Source organism: Hakea prostrata, chromosome 7, assembly GCF_041222555.1.
Source record: "Hakea prostrata isolate BN-2017 chromosome 7, UWA_Hpros_2, whole genome shotgun sequence".
NCBI classification, from domain to species: Eukaryota; Viridiplantae; Streptophyta; class Magnoliopsida; order Proteales; family Proteaceae; genus Hakea; species Hakea prostrata.
The window spans coordinates 13,232,106-13,249,473 of record NC_142606.1 but is presented as its reverse complement, the minus strand read 5'-3'; the positions used below and the strand labels follow the sequence as shown (position 1 = coordinate 13,249,473).

The window sequence follows — 17,368 nt, the reverse complement described above, 5'->3', positions numbered from 1 at the left end:
AGCCCCTTCTGACCAACCAAACCCTAGATCTATCCATCCTTGTTATAGTCACCTTGTTTTTCCTCCAAAATTGAGAAACACAATATCTCCCAAACTACCCATCCAAAATCATTGAAACTTGAAAAGATTGTTCTAAGGATCAACATATAAATTCCTTTAAAGTTTTATCCCATTCCCCTAATTTTCATCCCATCTCAAATTTGCCCCATATGGAGGAACTTTTCAACTTCTAAGGGGTGGGTTAAAAACTTAAAGCATCCCTCACACCCTAAACATCCTTCTACTTCTATCCATCTATATCGCATCAAACCAAACCAAATCCCCAGCGAGGAATTAAAACACAATTTTTAGGAATCAATTGGGAAACAATCACGGATACACCCTAACCGAAACCTTTCTTTTGGGTCTGGAATGCAATCTAGGCCTAGAGATCCTTGAAGCTGCAGCCTTATTCGATCATGGCTGCATCAGAGTAGTATCAGATCAAAGAAGAACCAACTATGGCAGAATGTGATAGACGTCAAGTATATCCTCAAGTTCATTGTCGTAGGTACATTTTTGTAAGAGAATGGCATAGACCTCCTGAGGTATATGAGTTGGAGCATATGATGGCAGAGATGATCCTCAGGTATTTTATAAATTGATAGATGCTTTAGTCATCTCATTCCACATTGCATTGGTATCCCTTTAAAATCCCATTTTCCTCGTTAATGAAGTAGTCAAACAAGGAAAATGGGATTTTAAAAGGGATATCAATGCAATGTGGAATGAGATGGCTATGTGTATTAAAAAGGTGGCTAAAGATGTTCTAGGTGAATCAAAAGGAAAGATCCATTCTTATAGAGAGACGTGGTGGTGGGATGGTGAGGTTCAAGTTGCCATTAGGAATAAAAAAGCTAGTTTTAAGACATGGCAAAGAACTAAAGATGTTGAAGATCTTCAAAGGTATAGGTTGTATAGAAATGAAGCTAAGAAAATTGCGGGAAAAGCAAGGGAAAGGAAGTATGAAGAGTTATACAATAAGTTGGGCACCAAGGAAGGGGAAAAATATATTTATTAGATAGCTAAGATGAGGGATAGGAAGAGTAGAGATCTTGACCATGCTAGATGTATTAAAAATGGAGATGGTAAAGTATTAGTTTGTGAGGAGGACATTAAGAAAAGATGGGAAACCTATTTCTGTAGTTTACTAAATGAGCATTCTTCAAGCACTTATGTTTCGGACGATTACACTTTTCACCAAGGCACCAGTGTCCGAACTTATATACGTAGAATTTCGATGTCCGAAGTAAAAGACGCTTTAAGGAGGATGAAACTCGGCAAGACACAAGGTCCTGATGAAATCCCAATTGAAGTATGGAAGAGCTTAGGAATCCATGGACTAGTTTGGTTGACTAAGTTGTTTAATAAGATTATGAGCACAGAGAAAATGCCAGATGATTGGAGGAGAAGTGTTGTGGTTCCAATTTACAAAAATAAAGGAGATATTCAAAGTTGTAATAACTATAGAGGCATTAAATTGATGAGCCATATGATGAAATTATGGGAGAGAATAATTGAAACCCGTTTGAGACACTTAACTACATTTACGGAGAACCAATTTGGGTTTATGCCGGGAAGATCTACAACGGAGGCTATTTACTTAATTAGGAGACTTATAGAAAGGTATATAGAATGTAGGAAAGACCTTCATATGGTATTTATTGACCTAGAAAAAGCTTATGATAGAGTCCCTAGAGCGTTAATTTGGCAAGTACTAGAGAAAAGATGTGTTGCAAGTAAATATGTAGATATAGTTAAGGTTATGTATGATGGTTCGGTGACTAGTGTTAGAACAGTGGGGGGACAAAGTAATGAATTCCCGATAACAGTTGGGCTACATCAAGGGTCAACTATAAGCCCATATCTATTTGCACTGGTAATGGATGAATTAACCAAAGACATTCAAGATGAGGTCCCCTGGTGTATGCTTTTTGCGGATGATATTGTGTTGATTGATGAGACCCAAGTGGGGATAAATACCAAATTAGAATCATGGAGAGTAGCTTTGGAATCAAAAGGCTTTAAACTTAGTAGATCGAAGACAGAATATCTAGTTTGTAACTTTCATCATGATCGGGCAGATGATGAGGTGGTGATACTTGACGATAAAGAGATTCCTCAGAGTGATTGTTTTAGGTACCTAGGTTCAATCATAAGTAAAAGAGGTGATTTGGAAGATGAGGTTTCCCAAAGAATTAAAATAGGGTGGATGAAGTGGAGAGGTGCGTCCGGGGTCTTATGTGATCGGCGTATTCCATTAAAGCTTAAAGGAAAATTTTATAGGACCGTTGTTAGACCAGCTATGATATACGGTGCAGAGTGTTGGGCTGTTAAAAAGAATCATATAGATAAACTCAGTGTAGCAAAAATGAGGATGCTAAGATGGATGAGCGGCAAAACTAGGATGGATAAGATAAGGAACAATCATATTAGAGTTGGTCTGGGAGTTGCTCCTATAAGTGATAAGCTTAGAGAAAGTCGTTTGAGGTGGCACGGCCACGTTCAACGGAGACCTATAAATGCTCCTGTTCGGAGAAGTGATATAATCCATATTGAAGGAACTAGAAGAGCTAGGGGTAGACCTAAGATAACCTTAGGAGAAGTGGTGAGAAAGGATATGTATAGCTTAGGCCTTGTATCTAGCATGGCCTCGAACATAACTGATTGGAGGGCAAGAATCCATGTAGCCGACCCCATTTAGTTGGGACAAGGCTTATTGTTGTTGTTGTTATGGATGCTTTAGTTTTTGTCAGTGCTGCAAGCTGATTTAGCATATACTCAACTAACAGGATATGCCCATCGACAATGAAATGCTATAGAAAGAGGTGAAAAATGAAGGCAATGAACCTATTACCTGGGCAGAAGTGAAAGAAGAACCGAGCAGAACTTTCCACCCAAAAGAGAGTAGAATTCAATGACATCATCAATTAAAAACCTTCAAACAATGATACCACCCAAGGTCCTCCAAAGCTGAATATAGGAACAGGGAAGGTGCTGACAGAAATGTCTACCCTAGAGTTCCTTATAATAGAGAATACAGGTATGATAATCCCACCTTGATAGATATGATGAGGATGAAAGACCCCCATAGAGAAAGGCCACATCATAAGACAACTACACACTTGACTTTGAAGAGCACGTGCAAGCTTTCTTCAATGGAGGTCATGATCAAAGAAGACAATGGGAATACCTCCCATCTAGAGGCAGCTACATTCGTTGGAGATCAATGTCAAAATGATTCTCATAGCCAAATTCTTAGTATTGGGGATGGAAACAAAGACAAAAACAAGGTGAATGCTAGTTGAAAAACTTTGATAACAAGGCAAAAACAATTTTTGCTCTTATAGGAAGACTAAAGGATCCAACAGTTAAAGAAATCAAGGCAAACAGTGTTGAGAAATAGGCAGCACTTAAAGCTCCAATGATGGAAAGACAACATGAAGTCAAGCTCACACAGCTCAAGGAACTTGAAGTTTGAATAAAGGAAATTCTACAGGTAGAAGGCAATACTGCAGGGGCCTACGCAAGCAAGTATAAAACAATAGAAGACAATGCTGCCCAAGAAGTTTGAAGTAACTCCTGGGGTATTGCCCGAAGAAGTACCTTCCTATTTTTAGATGCTCATTATGCCCTTGACCTAGCTTGTGGTTCTGTTCTACCTGAAGGGGAAGAGCTAACATTTGAAACTAGAACAAGGATTATGTAGGTAGCAGAATTTTTTGAAAAGGAAGACATTAAAGCATGCATGGCTGAAATAGTGCAAGATGAAGAAGAAACTGAGAGCATTCCTAGTGTTTTAACAGTGCCAAAGTTAAGTAGTGATGTTGGCAGGTTAATTTTTAAGTCAAGTATGGCCCTATAATGGTGTGAACCTATCATACCCATTCAATGAAAAAACTAAGTTTCTTCTTCTTTTTGTTTTCTTCCCCCCCCCCCCCCTCTTCCACCACTGCTGCAATTTCCAGCATCCACCCCCCGGTTACCCCCTAATATCAGTGTTACTCCAAACAAAAATATCATGTAGATCCCCTATCAACAAGAAGTCTTTTTTCTAAAGACAAATTCCTCTCCGGTTATGTGGACTGTTTATTATCTCTTCAATTGAAAAAAAACCAAGCAAACGAATGTGAAATCAACTTGCTGAGAGATTGTTTTAGGAATCATAGCCATAATGTTACATGGTTCTAGGTTAACACTATTAAATCTGTATTCACTTCTGGTTTCAAGGAATTCATTCTTTACATTAGAAAGGGTATTATAGATACTTAGACACCATTGAAGGGGTTTTTGTTTTATCTTGTCCAAAAAACAATCTATTGGTAGGGGGTCTAACTAATATTTTGATTTGTTTTGGGGTGACATTAATATTAGGGAGCAATTCAAGAAGTGACGTTGATAATTTTCCCATAAAAACAAAAAGAAAAAGAAAACAACCACCCATGCAGGGCAATTAGGGGTTGGGGTTGCAAAACCAAAAAGGAATTATTTGTCCAATGACCAAATTCTCTTTTTGCTCTCACCCACCCACCATATGATGTAAACTGTTTCCAGGGGTTGCATAGGGCCTAGGGTTAGTTCCCCAAACCTATGGCCCCTATTTCGATCCAGGGGTATTTTGGTCAATTTACAAATTTCATGGTGTCCTAGGCCAGGGTTTGATTGAGCCCAGTTAATTTTCAAGACCTAGATCTATTTTTATTTTCTTGTTTGGATCATCATTTAGTGTTCTATTGAAGAGTCCTTGTCTCTCGACCTCAAAAAAGAAGAGTCCTTGTCTAGGTGAGGTTCCTAGGTTGGGTTGGAATCCCCTAGTTTGAGTCTAATTTTTATTAGGATTCCATATCCACTCCTAGAATCCAAGTTGGATCTATCTAGAGTAAGTTAGGATAGAATCCTTTTTTATTTGAGAAGTTGTTGGTCAAGTTGGTCATAATTAGAATTAGAGAGTCAGTTTGAAGTCAATTAGGTTTCCCAATCTGAGTCTTAGTTTGTTTCTTTTAGAGTCTATAAATAAGGCCTTGATTCTCTATAAGCACTAGTGATGTAGGAGAAACCCTAGAAACTAGGGGACCTACAAAGTGGGCTACTAAACTCCTAGAATTAAACACCTATTCTTGACAGATAGTAAAGAAATGAATTTGCAGCACTTGAAATCTGATTAATCATGTATGTAAGACAGCAAAAGTAGAGAAATAAGTCTTATTGGTAAACACAACTAACAAGAATCAATAGGGAAACAAGGGGATGGGGATCTTGGCACCATAACACGAAATTGAATGCAAGAGTATTAAGAAACTTAAAGAAGATAGAGCTATCCTAATCAATATCAGATTTCTAATGAGGAATTCAACAATTAACAATGTAATTGGGTGACTTTAAATTATGGTAAACTTTAATGGGGTGACTTTAAATTATGGTAAACCGTAGGGGGTATTTGATATTAGCATACTTAATGGGGTGACTTTTAAATTATGGTAAACCGTAAGGGGTGACCGTTAAGTACCCGAATGAGGCGACTTAACAAAGATGGAATAACTCAAAAAGATAATAGCAATAATGGACTTTGAATAAAGTTGAACGAGAAACAAAACACACTACTAGCAGTAGGTGAATCCTATGGCTACCCAAGAGCAATAACTCTCACCCAATAACTCAAAAACCTTCTCTTCCTCTACTCTTCCTTCCCTCTATTTATAGCAATTTCGTTCCTACAATATTAATCAACAGAATCATCCCAATTCGAATAGGACTCTTCAAATCTAATCCTAAAAAGTAACTTGAATGTAATATGACTCTTCAAATTTAATCTTAAAAAGTAACCTGAATGTAATATGACTCTTCAAATCTAATCCTAAAAAGTAACCTGAATGTAATATGACTCTTCAAATCTTCCACCCGATTTAGGAGATTTGCTTGCCACGCTTTCGTTTATAGACTCGTGATACAAGGGGCTTATCAATACTCCCCTCCAACAGTTTCACCTTGTCCTCAAGGTGAAAATCTGGAAAGTGGGACTGCATCTCATCATAAATTTCCCAAGTATTTTCACAAGGAGGCAGTCCTTTCCATTGAATCAAACGAGATGGGCTTGGTGTTAATGGAATGGGTTGGGCCTAAGGGTGTTCTTTTAAATGGGTTAGGCCTAAGCACTTAAAATGGTGGATTAAGGAATATGGGTTGGATATTGGGTTAATGAAATAAGATGGGTTGGGGTTTAATGTAGTGGGCTTGACCCAAGGGGGTTTCTTTGGGGGTCTAGCGGGCCAGTCTTTATGTTGGGTTTGTTTGGGCCTTAAGTTTGAGACGAAACATAACTGGTTGAGGCCCAAATAACACAATCTTTGGCTCATAGGGATTGGACCAAACCCACATACCAGTTTGAGGTGAATCAAACCAACCCCAAAAAACCTAAAACTCCATCGTCTTCTTCCTTTCCTGCAAACCGAAGTCTTCGCCGCCTGCAACTTGCCGCCGATTGTACCCGGCCTCATTCTATGCTTCTTCACTTCACCACATCTCCAAATGTGGAACAGAAAGAGTACTTCATCCTCCGTTTGATACTTCTTTCTAGCCTTCTTTACAGCCCGATTTGGCGATTCAGTCACATTGATACTATACTCTGATCCAACCTGGTTGGTGTCTATCTCCAAATTTGATCTCGGTTGTCTCCAGTCGCTAAACTTACACTTCAGGGCTTCTTTGAATCCCGTCCAAGAAAATGTCGTCCAATTCTTGCGATAGATCCAGTCAAGTGCCTCTCCTTCCAGATGTTGGATCGCCACCCCCAACCACCGCTCTTCATCGATCTGGTTCTCCCAGCAGAAGAGAAGAACCTCTAAAATCCATCTTTGAACTCTTCCTTCACCAGAAAACGAAGGTAGTGCCATCACCTCCCTGGATTGTTACAGCTCTGATACCAATTGTCAAGTACCCGAATGAGGCAACTTAACAAAGATGGAATAACTCAAAAAGATAATAGCAATAATGGACTTTGAATAAAGTTGAACGAGAAACAAAACACACTACTAGCAGTAGGTGAATCCTATGGCTACCCAAGAGCAATAACTCTCACCCAATAACTCAAAAACCTTCTCTCCTCTACTCTTCCTTCCCTCTATTTATAGCAATTTCGTTCCTACAATATTAATCAACAAAATCATCCCAATTCAAATAGGACTCTTCAAATCTAATCCTAAAAAGTAACTTGAATGTAATATGACTCTTCAAATCTAATCCTAAACAAGTAACGTGAATGTAATATGACTCTTCAAATCTTCCACCCGATTTAGGAGATTTGCTTGCCACGCTTTCATTTATAGACTCGTGATAGAAGGGGCTTATCAGTGACCCTGATAATTTTCCTTTTTTTCAACTCAATAGGTTCAGTAGTTGTAGCTATTTGTAGCTGGGTTAGCAGGTAGTTGGACATGCCATGATGTTGTTACTTGTTTGGATTTCACAGAGGCCTTTATGACCTAGAGGATGTGTGCCTTGTGATATTCCACATGTTGAATTTGATGATCCTATCAAACATACGTCTCACCTCTAGTGGTCCTCTTTTTTGATATTCAACTCTGAAATGCTCATTTTTCATGACTTATCAACCAACTAAGAATTATATTATGCTACAATTGAAACTGTCTGGCATGAAATTTTGACGGAGGGATAGAAGACAGAGTACTAACCTGTGCACCATTATAGTGTCGGGGCTGTGACGATATCTGAGAAGTACCAGCGCAGCACACAAGGATCAATGGAAAAGGCAAAAAGAGGAGGAAGTGAATGGAATAATCTCTTCTTCATTACTAAAAAAATTCCTATTAAGAGAAAATTATATAAAAATACATTCCCCTTATTTACAATATCGACTTGTTGTAGACAAATATAACCTTATTAGATAAATGAATACCAAGAGTACCCTTATTGTACTGCTTAATGAGTACAAACTGCCACATTGTAGTTATAAATTGCTTGTTGGATATTTCTTGTAATATATTGAAGTTACTTTCTTTTCTCAGATTCTGATTTCATATCTCTTGCAGTTTTTGGATCTCTTTGGAGATGTAGAGTTTATCAAGAAGGCTGAAGATCGGCATGCCAGGATCTTTTTACGTCACAGGAACACGTCAGAGTTGAGGAAACGGCATGCTGAAGACTTTCTAGCATCAGACAAGGCAAAGCTTGCTAGATCTTATGCAGGTGTTCCCTCAACAACCCAATCGGTTATGGGTGCATACCCGGCAGCACAGAATCAGTGGGCTGCTGGATATGGGCTGCAGCCTCAAGCTTGGTCACAGGCTTCACAAGCTGCACAGGCAGGACAACAATGGAACCCTAGCTATGGCCAACAGGTAGGATTTGCTTTAATTTGTTGCTGTTATGTGATTTTTTTTCTTCTGCTGCATGGAGTTATAAATCTACTTTATGGTCCAGTCCAGAGTCTAGAGTAGACCGATAACATGGCTGGAGCCATAATAATAACCTGGACCCATATTGAAATATCTAAGGTAAATCAGAAAACTAGTCAAATCCCTGAAAGCAATGAAATTTGAAAGAAATACCAATCCAGGTCTTGTATGGTTGTATTTATGACTTTATGGGTAATTTTTTTATAAAGTTGTTCATAAATGTGAAAGAAACAAGGGACATTGACCACCTATTTTTCTCCTGTCCCTTCTCTCGTCCCCTTTGGGATAGAGCCCTTGCATCCATTTGGCCACGTTCGAGGCGTTCACATGGGTTTGATCGTGATTGGCTTTGGATTTCAAGGAATTATGCTGGTCTCTCCATCTGTGACCGCCTTGGCAAGCTAGTCTTTTGTGCCGCCATCCATCACATTTGGTGGGAGCGCAACCTTAGAAGATGGACCACCAAATCGCGATCCCTAGATCTGATTTGGAAAGCCATCTTCTTTGATGTTTCATCTAGATTGTTCTCCCTCCCCCATCCCCCGGTTGATGACAGCCCCAGAAATAGGTTGATTGTTAGCTTCTAGGGCCTCAGCTGCTCCTTCATCTCCCCCTCTTGAGTTCCCTCCTCCCCCCCCCCCCCCCTTTTTTTTTTTCCTTCTTTCTTGTTTGCCCTTTATTTTTCTGTTGTGCCGATGTTGTTTTTTAATATATTATTCATTCACCCAAAAAAAAAACAAGGGACCGTGAACCAGTTTGGGTAAAGGTCACTTGAACAGTGTCACCTAGGTGTAAGTGTCTGATGACTAAAAAGAGAAACCAGAAAACATCATCTTAATGAAAACAGGAAACAGGGGAAGAAATATAGATTGCCTGTAAACTGTAAAGTGGCGAAGAAACTGGTGAGTGGTGAGAGTAGTGGTACCTTGTTTCAGAGCAACCTAGTAGATAAATAGAGGAGATATGAATAGAGGATGACTATTGAATTTCAGTGAAAAATATGTGTCTTGAAGGAGACGTGAGCTAAGAAAGTAAGATGAAAACCTGACTTCAAAGCATGGTACCTGTCCAGACCTAGAAAACTGAGGAAGAATAGGAGAAATAATGAGTTGATAAGAAAAGAAACGTCAACATCATACCTGTGGTTAGAAGCTGAAAATCAGAGCAAGACAAGGGAGAGAACAATATAGGTGGTCTTCAACAAGAAACAACCTGCAACCATGAAACTTAAAATTGCTATTCAGCCGATCTAATATCAGTTGGAAGGTGGGGAGTCTGCATGATGCCCCTAGGTACAGATGCATTCTTTTTGGTGGGTGGTAGTGGGGGACCAGGGCAAACTGACTGGCTTCCATCCCATGATTCTTCCACCTCACACCCAATGGCCCCGATGCATGTGCGGGGACTGCACTCCCCCACTGGAAGCACTTCCCTATGTTATTGATGCTCTTCCCTATGCTTCTTCAGTCTTGTAGCTTTAATTAAAGCATTAGCTCCTAATGTTTTTAAGAAAAGTTTCCTGTTTAGCTTTATTTTAACAAATTACCAAATCTGGGTCTTATTTTTCCTGGCCTGGACTCCATGCTCAATCTTGTTGATTAGTGCAGCAGCAGCTGCACCAATATTGTACTAGCCATTTACCATGTGGAAATGGAATAAGCATACTTACTAAGGGGGAAATGGCATTTGCTTGAAATGGTTGTAACTATGTTTAGCTGTCATTGGAAATGGATGCAACTGAGGGGGTGGGGTGGGGGGGTGTGGAGAATCTTGGAGTAGAACCATTAGATGGCAGTACAATGTCAGGGGAAGTTGATTGAGATTATTAGGCTAGCTACCATAACAACCAACCGTGCAACCAGTTGGAGGGTTCAGAAAAGTAGAAGCCTGAACCAGTTGTGAAATAAGAGGAGTAATGAGGCTTCGTCGAATTTAGGTTTAACAAGGTCCCTGTGAGATATTTTAATTTTTCAGCAGAATCTCTGGGTCAACTAATCTCTTTCTTTGATGCGAGATCATTTTTCAATTTACTTTAGTTGTCTTCTTCTGCGTAAGCCGACATAGTTCTCATAACAGGTTCTCTGATCTGATGTAGGCACTCTATGTTTGTCCTGGACAGGGTCTTATGTCAGTGTTCTAGATGTGGTATCTAAGGGATCTTCATATATTTTACCCTTTGTCGTGTATATGTTTTGGGTTATTGTTTTCTTTTGGATGCAAACTTCCTATTGTCTTCAGTACTTGTCGTCTAACAAAAGAAGAGAAAAGCTACTTTGGCAGATCTAATTTGATTAATACTTATGCATAGGAAAAAAAAGTTATGGGAAAAGCCTCCTTTTTATCGCTGCCTAACTGGATTTCTGTCTGCTGTATATGATTTACAGGCTGGATATGGTGGGTATGCTGGTTATGGCAGCACCTACACTCCTCAGGTGGCCACGTCAACTGCCCAAACAGCTGCATATGGCACTTATCCGCCAACATACCCTGCCCAGGTATTTATTTGACTATTGGTCAGAAAATCCCTGGAGTTTCACTTGGCTTACATAATCCTGTGACATTCTTGAGGGCATTCTCCAGTTTGTCCACCACCTTCTTAACATTTGTCCCATTAATTTAATTGAGCATTTGAGCCTGAGGTGTAGGATTGGAATTGATTATTATCATCTTCATCTAGGACCAGCATTCTCATGTGCACTGCAAGTCTAGCAATGGTTTGTAACCCCTTGCTGTTAAGTCTGTGAGTTTTGGTTCATAGTCAATCCATTGTGGTTGACCTAAATGGCCTTTCAGAAGTGTCACAATCATTGTTGTCAAGGTTGTTGGCCCCAGAGAAACATCTGTTACCTAGCAGTCTTGAGTGCCTGGAGGTGAGAAATCACAGAATAATATTTGCTTGCTCAGCATTAGAGTTGGAGATGGTGTTGATTATACTAATGTTCCAGTTGTATACACATTTTAGCATTTGGCTGCCGTGTCCTCACTTCCTGTTATGGAAAGTTGAAACTGAAGTGTGTGATATGTTATTGGAACTAGAATGTTTTTATCTGTTTCTGGTTTGGCCTTTTTTCTGCAAAGTAAGTTTTAGTGATTTCAATTGAATTGCTTTTGGTTGAAAAATGTAGAAATAAGTGGGAAGCAGAAAGGAATGACAATTGCTCAGCTGTTGCGTTTTTTTATTGTACGTATCATGATATTCTTATTTGATTATTTTTCAGCAGGCTGTTCCACAGCAAAGCTATGTCCAACCAGCCACAGCAGCAACCTTTGCTCCACCAACTCAACAACAGGCACCGCCAGTACAGCAGGCGTACTACGGCACTTATTATTAAGCAGTTAAATATCATCCCTTCCCAATTTTGCCATCTGTAAATTAGGGTCTTCTTGCATCTATTTGATAGAAATTATAGGGTATGTCATATGTGCCCTAGGGTTATAGAACTTGGGTGCGGTAGCTCTTTGGTATTTTAGCAGGGATCTGTGTTTACCAGGCAATGTGTTGGAAATCTGACCCACCCATTAGGTGAATTCCAGTAGAATTGGATATTGGATACTGTTTTCCTTTTATTGCAGACATTGTATGTAATCTTGCCTATGATTGTAATTTGATTTGGGAGCTCAATGAGAAATACCAATCAACATGATTAAGGCTCTTTTTGGTATCAATTCTCATTCTCTATTATGCCTATTAAAAAAATAAGTACAAATTCTTTTGCAAGAATGGTTTGATTATCGAATAATTAGAATGGAATGTTTGGGCAGAATTGTTAAATATGTCAGGAGTGTTAAGTGTCTTTTCCCTCTCTTTGCTTGTCCCAATGGTATTTCTCTCTCCTGGCGTTCTTTGGTTTTGGGTTTTCTTTTTTTTTTCGTGTGCCCTTTTTGTTTCTCTTTGCTGTTTGTCCGGCCTGGAATTTTGCTTTTCCAAAAGAAGTCAGTCTGTTCAATTGTGAGAAACTTTAACCTGCATGCTTCAAACTATTCTTTTTCTTTTCCCCGTATTTAAAAGTGCTCCTTAAAGCTTCCTGAGAAGACCCGTTCAAGTTTCATGGATGTCTGTCTTGTAAACAAATTGTTTTGATTTGGAAATCGTTGCAATGCTGCTGGAGACATTACTAAATTCAGGGTTGTCCTCAAGGCAGAATTCCTAAATATCATTTCTTCAGTTCAAAGAATTGTTATCCCTGCGTGCGTTTTTACAATTTTACTCGTCTTCAGTTCATGAGTTTGGATCCCTTATCCATCGGGGAGAGGTATGTGGTTCTGTCAATTTTGTACCATACAATAAAAGTATTGGTTCTATCACTTTTTTACCATACAATAGGGTATGACTCGTTGTGGAGTATTGATTAAAGACTTGTTTGCTTACATGAATCTATAGAATTGAAAATTTTGGATTCATGAATATGATACCGGTTTGGTTGTGAAAAATCTTGGATTAATGAAATCTAGAGATTCATCATTGGATGTTACTCCCACTATAAAAACGCTAAATATTTACGCATTCACAAAAATTAGAGTGACCAAACAGTTTTTCAGGATGAATCCACATATTTCATTTTACAACCAAACAATCAATTTTATGAATTATGACTCTGTAGATTTGAAATCTCTATGATGTAACCAAACAGGCCCTAAGTGAATAATTAAAGATGAAAATCCCAATAAGTGTGATGTGAAGACCACATTTATATGTTGGGGGAAAATGTGAGGTGGGCATATATGACATTTGGAGCCCCACATTTATCTTTTGGGAAAAATGTAAAAATGTGAGGAGGGCACATATGACATTTGGGACTCCAGATTGACTGAAATGCATTTGTGGTGCACATGCCGACAAACACGTAGAAGATGACTTGGAAAAGTTCAAATTAAAGATTTTGAAAATAATGCACGCGAGTACATTTTTCCACGTGGGATAAAAACCTTATCTCTCATATCCATTTTGCGTCTCATTGGATATTAGCGTCCCAAGTCAGCACGGATAACATAACTCTTAGCACTCTTAATGAACTTTAGCTTCCCTCCCAGAAGGCACTTCGTCTTCTCTACTGAACACCTAAACCCTTAACAGGCTAAAACCACCACCGCCACTAGTAGCAGAGCAACAGATTCCGGCAACCATGGCTGCTGCAGCAGCAGCTGCAATAGGTTCTTGCTTCACCGCTGCTAGTACCAGTTGCATCCGTTCAAAACAGGTGGCACTTGATTTTGTCCTAAGAATTGGCCACGTCCGAACTCTACAAGTGGCAGCTTCAGTGTCCCACTCTCACTCCAGCGAATTCGTCTCAACTGGTGTGATCTTCCACAACTGGCGCACACCGAGGATCTCAGCAGCTGTTGCACAAGAAGAGGCAGCAACAACTTTCCAACCAGAAACCGAATCGGCGGAGGAGCCAGAAGGTACTGTTGATGAGAAGGAAGAGGATCAGGTTTTGGATGGTGAGGAAGCTGATCAAGCTCCTCAAAACACCAAGCTTTACTTCGGTAATTTGCCTTATAACTGTGACAGTGCTCAACTTGCTGGAATTATCCAAGATTATGCAAGTCCAGAAATGGTTGAGGTATTTAATTACTGCCTTGCTTCTTCATTTATATCATTTACGATTTGATTTGGTCTTCGCTGAGTTCCATATAGTCGATTACCCTGGGACCAATCGAGTGTGCAAGGCCTTTTTCCTAATTAGATTTCCCCATTTGTGTTCATACTTCAACATGCAAAATCCTTTTTGTGTTCATATTTCATTTTCATGCCCTAAATATTCAGGAAATTCTAAGAGCTCACCAACTTAGTTAGTGGCATCCATCCAATCCATTCCCCTTCTTGTCGCATTATTCGTGAAGGCTACTTGTTGATTTGTTCAACAGCAGTTGAGGGAATGAGTCAAGTATGCCAAGGAAAATGAGATCCGCATTGGATCTGTTTGAAGCAAAACCTCAATCCCCATTTGTTACCAAGCTGAGCAGGGTTGATGGGATTGCTCTGAGTAATTGGCCTATTACCCAAGGCACTACAGCCAGTACTTGTTCTAATCTATTTTTATGGTATTAGGTGCTTTATGATAGGAATACAGGTAAAAGCAGAGGATTTGCATTTGTTACAATGAGCAGTATTGAAGATGCAAATGCAGTTATCAAAAACCTTGATGGAAGTGTAAGATCCTTCTCTCTCACTCATCTTGAGAAAAATTCTATCTGCTTATCTTCTGTAGTCAGATCTAAAATGCATAATCAAATTATGGCTATTGAGATTTTTTTTTTCAGATGTTACTATTACATATACTTCATGTTCCTATCTTGCTTCACTATCTGATCGTATAATTTCCCTTTATGATTCAAGTTTTATCCGTGTTATTTGAATCCTTCCAGTATCTGTTACAATTTAATGGATGAGGCTGTCAAATTAAATCCTCTTCTTATCTCCTTGACACATTCCATCATGTTACTGTAACAGTGTAACACAACCAAATCTTCAGACTCGTTACTTCAGTGAAATTTGGCAACGGATTTAACATACTTGCAGAATGTTCTTATATGTGTTATTTGCTCTTTTATCTGAAATTCTTATACCAGAAATTGATAAATATATATATATAATGAAACAATTTTAATTTTCAGACATATGGGGGTCGGACACTTAGGGTGAATTTGTCAGATAAACCAAAGCCTAAGGAACCCATGTATCCTGAAACGGATTACAAGCTTTTTGTTGGAAACTTATCATGGTCAGTCACATCAGAGAGTTTGCTACAAGTGTTCCAAGAATATGGTAATGTTGTTGGAGCCAGGGTCCTATATGATGGAGAAACAGGACGATCTCGTGGTTATGGTTTTGTTAGTTATTCATCCAAGCTGGAGATGGATGCTGCTCTTGAATCCCTCAATGGAGTGGTACTTCTCTTTCTCTCTCTATTTAGCATCTAATCTTTTATTCACTACACTCCCACATAAGCATGAATGTATGTGCATCATCCATTTTTTACATGCTTATTTTTAGCCAAGGTCCAGGCCTACATGGATCCAGCTGAAGCCTGAAACAATCTTATTCAGAGTATCACATATATGGGAAATCTTTGCTTCTCTCCGATTCGAACATCATGAATATGTTCTGATGCAATTTCTGGCTTCGACTTTTTAAACCTCAACTCCATAGTAGCAAGTGTATGCTATCTATGAGAATGTCATGGCTTGTGAACAATGAACATCAGCTAGGTGCTTTTCCCTTTTTTCATGGTTTCTCTCATGCATAAGCAATTTTGATGACAACCTCTGAGCACAAATCCAGGATCATCACCTTGAAGCAGTTGCTTCTTATCCAATTAAATCTCCAAAGTATGGCCTTCTGTTGTCATATATATCTGATGTTTTAATGCATATGTGGACACATTAAACCATATCCATGATGCAAGACTCTCACCTCTGCATCAGACTGTTATTATTATATGAAGTAGCTAATTTGTTCCCTCAACTGCTTGGGATCTTTTTTCTGGTTTTCAGGAGGTAGAAGGGCGAGCAATACGTGTCAACATAGCACAGGGTAAACGATCTTGAATGTAAAAAACCCACCATGAATCTGGGGCCTTAAGAGGAGAAACATCAGCACTAGTTTCGATGAGTTGATGAGATAACTTGAGCTTACAGATGACATCCCTTGATGGTTGTTGGCTAATTTGTCAGTTCCTTCTTGTGTATATTGCATTCATTGCTTTTATAGTTTGCAACTTAGAAGCTTTCCTTGTAGAAAACTTGATTTGCCACCTTACTATCACACCTGTTTTAGAAAGTGCCCCTTACTACCACACAATATATTAACTTAAATGAATCTTTTAGTTGTAACTAATTTTCTTTTCCGTTCCATGGAAAAAAAACATTAGACTATCGAAATCGTGAGCATTAGCATGTAGGTTCCAGATCCAAGTGGTAGTCTTAGGGCCCTTCGCTATTGTTTTTGAGAAATGACCCTGTTTGGCCCATTTCTCGAAAGAAGTTTTTACGGGATCCCTATCCACCAAAATTTTAACTTTGTTCCGGCGAATGAATAATCATTAAGTCCTCCTCTTTCCGGACAACACATACAAAGAGACTTGCCAACAGTTAAATAATTTAACAAAATAATAGAATAAAGGTAGGTAAGAAGAATAAAGGATTGGTAAAATTTAACACAAATTTGCCTCCATGCCTAACCCTAGATTTAGGAAATTATATAAGAGTGCCCTACATCTAAAATGAAATTGAAAATAATATTCATTTTAGTCTCAAAAAAGTTGTTTGAATAAAGAAAATATTTTTTTTATATTGTTTCAAGGTATTCATTAAATACTACTAAAAGGTGAATTTAATGTCAAAGACTTTCGCACAAACATAGCATAAAGGGAGAATTCCTTTAGCTTGAAACCAGCCGGGGGGCCCCCGACTTCCCGTTTTTTTCTCCTTCCCCGTTCCCTCCGTTTGTTTGTTTCCGCCCCCCGTATTGTTGCTTTCTTGAAATTTCGCTAGTTCATTTGAATGGAGTCATCTTATTCCCTTGACCACATCTTCTTTTATTTTTTTCACTGGAATGTCAAACTAAAAACTTGATTCCATTAACTTGTAAAAGATGCATATTTTTGAATTTTTTTTGGTCATCTTAATATTAGTCACAAGGAAGGGCCTCATAAGCCTAGGGAACAGGAACGGAATATGTGGAGAAACGAATGTTCGAATGTTCGAAAGCAAGACTTTCTTGGTCTTACTATCTCTATCAGAAGCATGTGCATCCAAGTGTTTAATTTGATTTTTAAAAGTTTTCTTGTAGCTACTTACCAATTCAAAACATCATTCAACCAGAAAAAATCAATTCAGAACATTACAATAATACACGACTTCGGTCACGCACCGTCAGTCGTCGTTAGATCTAACGGCTGGTATTAGTTCTACGT

At 38.8% G+C, this 17,368-nt stretch overlaps 2 protein-coding genes across 4 annotated transcripts in view; both read left to right on the top strand.

Annotated features, from left to right (window-relative positions):
- The window catches only part of LOC149009914 (pre-mRNA-processing factor 39-1-like), a 32,781-nt gene extending 20,660 nt beyond the window's left edge, over positions 1-12,121 (top strand). The window contains exons 9-11 of one of the 3 annotated variants that reach the window (XM_089160381.1): positions 8,085-8,393; positions 10,835-10,945; positions 11,669-12,121. In XM_089160381.1, coding sequence (XP_089016507.1) covers positions 8,085-8,393; positions 10,835-10,945; positions 11,669-11,782 — 534 coding nt within the window. In that variant the 3' untranslated portion in view covers positions 11,783-12,121. The remainder of the gene's footprint in view (positions 1-8,084; positions 8,394-10,834; positions 10,946-11,668) is intronic. The other 2 variants (XM_089160380.1, XM_089160379.1) reach the window with 2 other exon arrangements.
- Positions 12,122-13,448: 1,327 nt separating this feature from the next.
- On the top strand, positions 13,449-16,290 carry LOC149009913 (RNA-binding (RRM/RBD/RNP motifs) family protein). Its single transcript, XM_089164122.1, has 4 exons — positions 13,449-14,014; positions 14,503-14,604; positions 15,069-15,341; positions 15,948-16,290. The coding sequence occupies exons 1-4, from the start codon at positions 13,574-13,576 to the stop codon at positions 15,999-16,001; spliced, it is 870 nt and encodes a 289-aa protein (XP_089020248.1). The 5' UTR covers positions 13,449-13,573; the 3' UTR covers positions 16,002-16,290.
- The last annotated feature ends 1,078 nt before the right edge of the window (positions 16,291-17,368 follow it).